Consider the following 5954-nt stretch of genomic DNA (forward strand, 5'->3'; position numbering starts at 1 on the left):
CGCCTCTGACGTCGATCGCCAGCGCGCCGCCCGGTCCGGTCGGCCCGCCGGGCCCGCCGGGCCCGCCGGGGAAGACGCGGTTCATCGTGGCCGGCGACGGCGGCGGCGGCGGCGGCGGCGGCGGCGGCGGCGGCGACGACGCGCGCGGTAAGCATCGGCTCTTCGTCGTCCCGGCGTGCCCGCCGTGGCTGCGCGCGTGCAGGAAAGAGGACGAGGACGACGCGTGGGAGGCGTGGAGCGGCGGGGACGGCGGCGGCGGCGAGATGGGGGAGGACGCGAGAGGGGGTTCGCTGGGCTGACCGGGCGCGCTTTATGATACTGTGAAGTTTTCTGATTGGCCGGGAAGAGCCACCTGGCGCGCGCTTTTCCTGTCCGAAGATATCATACTCGCGTCATCACTCGAGCGCGCGCGTCCGTCCGTCCGAACGCGGCCGCGATGTCGGTCTTCGCGGCGTCGGTGACGACGGCGTCCACCGCGCGCGGGCTCGCGCGCGCGAACCCCCGCGCGTCGTCGTCGCGCTCGTCGTCGTCGCTCGCGTCGCTCGATCGAGATCGTCTTCGAACGACGATCCGAACGCGTAATCCGCGTCGGATCGTTCGCGACGTCGGACGCCGCGCGATCGCCGCGCGCGCGGTCGCGACGCCGCCGCGCGAGTCGCCCTCCTCCTCCTCCTCCGATCGTCTCATCGCGCCCGCGGAGTCGCCGTCGCTCGACTGCGGCGCGCGCGTCGCGAGCGTGCCGTACTTCGACGGCGCCGTCAGCGCGCGATGCCTGGTGAACGACGCCGCGAGGGCCGCGATCGAGTCCGCGCGCGCGGGCGACTACGTCGCCCTCCCGCGCGCGGATGACCCCGCGCTGCTGCGCGTGCGCGAGGTCATCCAGGGGAAGAGTTGGACGAAGAACGAGGCGCTCGGGAGCGGGGCCGCGGGGGAGTGGCCGGAACTCTTCGACGCCGGCGCCGCGCTCGTGCGCTCGGCGCTCGGCGATCGCTTCGGCGACGCGGACGCCGTGGAGATCCTCCCCGGGACCGGGTGGCTCGGCGAGGACGACGCGACGGACGCGATCGACTGGGTGATTCGACGACCGGAAGGGCACGTCGTGTCGAGCAAGATTCACTTCGCGACGCGTTTGCATCGCGACCCGGACTCGTGGACGAATCCGAGGACGCCGCAGCGGCCGCGGCCGGGGTGGACGGAGCTGGCGATGCCAGAACGCGAGACGTACGCGTACCGCTTCGTGAACGTGTGGATCGCGCGGAGCGCGATCGACCCGAGCGGGCAAGTCTGGCAGTCGCCGTTGCTCGTGTGTTTACCCCGGGACGGCGGCGAGAGAGAGTGGGGGTTCGTGAAGAGAAAGTTGGAGATGCGTGAAGACGCCGCGGAGAAAGAGTACAACGTCCGCGGGATCAACCCGTTGGATCCGAAGACGTGGATCCCGGGGACGAACCGGCTGCTTCGGCCGCTGTGGCAAGGCAGCGGCGGCGGAGAAGGAGGAAAAGAGGGAGGAGGTAAAGAAGGAGGAGAAGCGTTCACGGAGGAAGAGTTGGAAACGTTTGAGTTCCCAGAGTTGTCGCCGTCGGACGCGCACGCGTTCGTGACGGGCCCCGCGATGGTGTTCGACTCGTTCGACCTGTGGCACGGCGCCGGGACGTGGGACGAGGACGAGGCGGACACGAAAGCGCTGAGAAACACGGACAAGAAAGGGCGGCAGCCGTTTCACCGCGCGCGGTGCTCGATCGAGATGCGTTTCCGCGTGAGAGTGAAAGTGAACGCAAACGGCGAAGCGGAGGGAGGGGGGAAACCCGAGGGAGCCGCGCGCGCCGAATCGGTCTGGGGGCCGTTCGCCTCCGCGGTCGCGTCCGGGAAGTTCCGCGACGACGGGCTGCGCGACAGCGACGCGCGGTACGACCTCCGCGCGGGCAAGATCCTGGACGAGCGATGAAGGTATTAATCGCGGAGCGCGCGCGCGAGTACGAAAGTACTTCTGTATGACATCGCCGCGTCGTCGACCGACGCGACGCCGCGCCTTTCGACGGCGTCGCGTCAGTCGCGTCGCGTCGCGTCGCGTCGCGCTTCAAAAACATCGCGTCGCTTCGCTTTCACTTCTTCTCCGCGTTGGGCCCCACCCGCCTCGTCGCGTCCCGCATCGTGACAAACTCCTCCGCGCTCGACGGATGAATCCCGACGCACGAGTCGAACTGCTTCTTCGTCGCGCCGCACTTCAGCGCGATGCCCAACCCTTGCATGATCTCCGCGGAGTCCGGGCCGACCATGTGGCACCCGATGACCTTGTCCGTGTCCACGTCCACGATGAGCTTCATGAACGCCTTCTCGACTCTCCCGGCGAGGGAAATTTTCATCGGCGTAAACGTCGACGTGTACACGTCGCACGTGTGGCCCGCGGCGATCGCCTGCGCCTCCGTCATCCCCACGGTCGCGACCGGGGGCTGGCAGAACACCGCGCTCGGAATGTTCTCGTAGTCCGGCTTCGTCGGAATCCCGCGCACGACCGTGTCCTTGAACGCCATGCCCTCCATGAGCGCCACCGGGGTGAGGTTCACCCGGTTCGTGACGTCTCCCACCGCGTAGATGGAGTCGACGGTGGTCTTGGAGTACTCGTCGACGACGACCGCGCCCTTCGCGTCGAGCTCGACGCCGATCTCCTTCAGGCCGAGATCCGGGCGGTCCGTGTTCGGGACGCGGCCGGTCGCCCACATCACGCAGTCGGTCTCGATCACGCCCGCGGCGTCCGTCTCCACGGAGAGAGACCCGTCGTCGTTCTTCGATATCTTCAACGGGTTGACGCCGTCGCGGACGACGATCCCGCGGCCCTCGAGGTTGTTCGCGACCGTCTGCCGCACCTCCTCGTCGAACCCTCGCAGCGGGAGGTCCGCGCGGTACATGATCTCCACGTCGGAGCCCAAACCCGCGAAGATGCCCGCGAACTCGACGGCGATGTACCCTCCGCCGATCACGAGGACGCGTTTCGGTTGCTTCTCAAACGCGAGCGCCTCGTCGGAGGTGATCCCGAGGTCCGCGCCGGGGATCGAGGGGTACCACGCCCTGCCGCCGGGGGCGAGGAGGATCGTCTTCGCGCTGTACTTGGTCGCGACGCCGTCGACGGTGGTGACGGTGACCTCGTGCGGGCCGGTGACCTTGCCGACGCCTTCGAATTTGTCCACGCCCGCGTTGTCGAGGATGCGGCCGTAGATGCCGTTCAGCCGCTCGATCTCCGTCGTCTTCGCGGCGATGAGCCGCTCCCAGGAGAACGTCGGCGCGCTCTCGCCGTGGTCCCACCCGAACCCGACGGCGTCGCGGAATTCCGCCTCGAACGCGGCGCCGTACACGAGGAGTTTCTTCGGCACGCATCCGCGAATGACGCACGTGCCGCCCAGTCCGCCGGCGGTCGCGGAGGATATCGCGGCGTACGGCAGCTCCACGAGGCCGACTTTCGCGCCCGCGGTGGAGCTCATGCGCGCGGCGCGGACGCCGCCGGAGCCGCCGCCTGCGATGGCGACGAGATGGGGCGGGGGGGGGGGGGAGCGCGGTCAGGATGGATAGCGGCGGGACGACGCGACGACGTCGACGACGACGACGACGACGACGACGACGACGACGACGACGGCGCGGGCGACGGCGACGGCGACGACGACGGCGACGGCGCGATCGCGCGATCGATCGCGCGCGGGGAATGGGGACGACGACGACGATGCGCGATTGCGCACCGATGGTGAAGACGTCGTAGTCGTACTCCATCGCTTCCGCTCGCGTCGTCGTGGCGAACGCGCGCCTCGCGGCGCGATGGGCCGGGTGCCTAGGGCGAACGACGCCGACGCCGCGGAGGTGCGCGCGCGCCGCGGACGTGAAGATTGGGAACGCGGCCGCGCCGTGGCGACAGACCGAAAGGCTCATTAACCGGACGAGCGGGGCGAGGGATGGCGCGGACGGTGCACGGGGTGAAGCGTGCGCGTCGGCGGTGCGTCGTCGTGTGATGGAAGAAGGGGCGTTCGATCCGACGAGCGAGCGACGAAAAAATAACCGGACCAAAACCCCAACCGAAAACCTTCTCCGGCTCCGGCGGCGGCGGCGCGGCGCGTCCGCCTCGATACCGAGATCAACGTGGACGACGCGATGCGCAGCGCGCGAATAGGACGACATCACGAGCGAGTGCGACGACGAGGGAAGTCGTCGATGATAACGCCAGATATTATTACGTTACGTTACGTCACGCGTCGCGTAGGTTGAGAACGCGAACGCTTCTTCTCACCTACCCCAACACGCGGATGATCTGCATCTCAAACACCAACACGTCGCCGGGCTTGATGAACCGTCCGCTGCCTCGCCCGCCGTACCCGAGCTCCGCGGGGAGATACATCCGCCACTTGTCCCCCTCGCGCATCATCCGCATCGCCTCCGTCCACCCTTTGATGACCTGCATCGGCGCGAAAGTCAGCGGTTTCCCGCGCTTGTACGACGAGTCAAACTCGGTGCCGTCGAGCAACGTCCCGGCGTCTGCGGCGATCGATTCGGTTCGGACGCGCGCGCGCCAGGTGGAGGGTCAGGATTGGTCAGCGCGTGGTACGATTCGAGCAGATGTGTCGACGTGGACACACACGATTGGTCGTCACCGAGCACGGAAGGAGAGAAGGAGACGCGCGTCGAACGAACGCGAGAGGGAAGGGGAGACGCACAGTGACACTCGCACTTCGTGTCGAGCGCGACGCGACCCGCGGGCCCGCTCCCGCTCTCCAACACCTCGTACTGCAGCCCGGACGGCGTCGTCGTGACGCCATCTCTCAGCGCGTTACCCTCGAGCCAGACCCGCCCCTCCGGTTTCGTCCGGTTCGGGCCGTCTTTGAACCGCTTGAGCGTCAGGCGCATCGCGCTCGCGTCCGGGTCCGCGCCGAGAGCCGCCATGACGTCGTCGAAATCTTTCGCGACGACAGAAGAAGCCTCATCAGCGTCCGCCGCGGTCCCGCACGAGAGCAGCACGTCGCCGACGCGCAGGGACCCGTCCTTCGCGGCGTTCCCGCCGTCCACGAGCTCCGCGACGTACGCGCCGACGCCGTCTCTTCCGCTGTTCAGGACGATGCCCATGGGGCGGTCCAGCGCGACGGATATCGTCTCGCTGCCGTCGTTCCACCCCGGATCGCCCGGCGATGAGGCGCGCGCGACGAGGGCGCGTCGCGCGCGGACGGGGAGCGACGTCGCGCGCTCGCCGAGGACGCGGTGGAGAGACGACGCGGGGGAGGCGGCGGGCGCGCGAGCGATCGCGCGGCGCGCGAGCGCGGCCATGACGAGTGGGGAGAGCGCGGGGGAGAGTGACACATCGGAGAGGCACTACGACACGTCGAGGCGCGCTCGAACAGAAACTCGACGCGAGAAGTTCACTCGGACAGGAGTCATTTTTGAAGAGCAATCTGCCCGACCGCGCGCGCGAGATCGCGCGGCGCGAGACGCTCATCCACGACGGGTCGGTTCGCGCGTCCGCGCGTTCGACCCCGGAAGTGCGATGTTCGCGCAGTTCGAGGACGAGGACGATGACTACGACGCCGTGGAAGAGGTCCGTCGCGACGCCGTTCCTCGACGAGATTCATTCATTCATTCCTCTCCTCCCCCGAGAGAACCCTCGCGCGTCGATCGATCCCGTCGTCGCCTCGTCGATCGATCGCGGGCCTCCGCCTCGATCGCCCCCACCCCCCTCCCCCGCCCCATCGTCCGATCCCTCCCGCTCACGCCGCGCTCCTCCTCCTCCTCCCCCTCCTCGCGTCGCGATCGCAGGAGCGACCGACGACGGCGCCTGCCCCGCCGGGCGCGGCGCCGGTGCCGACGATCCCCGCGGCCGACGCCGCGACGTTCGCGGCGGTCCAGCCCGGGGGCGACGGCGACGGCGACGGCGACGGCGACGATTACGACGACTACGACGACGAGGGCGAGGAAGAGGGCGAGGGCGA

At 68.9% G+C, this 5954-nt stretch overlaps 2 protein-coding genes across 2 annotated transcripts; both read right to left on the reverse strand.

Moving 5' to 3' along the window:
* Window positions 1-1181: 1181 nt before the first annotated feature.
* Window positions 1182-3756, reverse strand: MICPUCDRAFT_45738 (uncharacterized protein; the record flags this gene model as incomplete). Its single annotated transcript, XM_003060772.1, has 2 exons — window positions 1182-3505; window positions 3726-3756. 2 exons carry the CDS (start codon window positions 3754-3756, stop codon window positions 2100-2102), a joined length of 1437 nt encoding a protein of 478 aa, XP_003060818.1. The 3' UTR covers window positions 1182-2099.
* A 511-nt stretch (window positions 3757-4267) lies between these two features.
* On the reverse strand, window positions 4268-4881 carry MICPUCDRAFT_19084 (uncharacterized protein; the record flags this gene model as incomplete). Its single annotated transcript, XM_003060773.1, has 2 exons — window positions 4268-4512; window positions 4698-4881. The coding sequence occupies 2 exons, from the start codon at window positions 4879-4881 to the stop codon at window positions 4268-4270; spliced, it is 429 nt and encodes a 142-aa protein (XP_003060819.1).
* Between the last annotated feature and the right edge of the window lie 1073 nt (window positions 4882-5954).

This window comes from Micromonas pusilla (genome assembly GCF_000151265.4).
Source record: "Micromonas pusilla CCMP1545 genomic scaffold MICPUCscaffold_8, whole genome shotgun sequence".
Taxonomy (NCBI): domain Eukaryota; kingdom Viridiplantae; phylum Chlorophyta; class Mamiellophyceae; order Mamiellales; family Mamiellaceae; genus Micromonas; species Micromonas pusilla.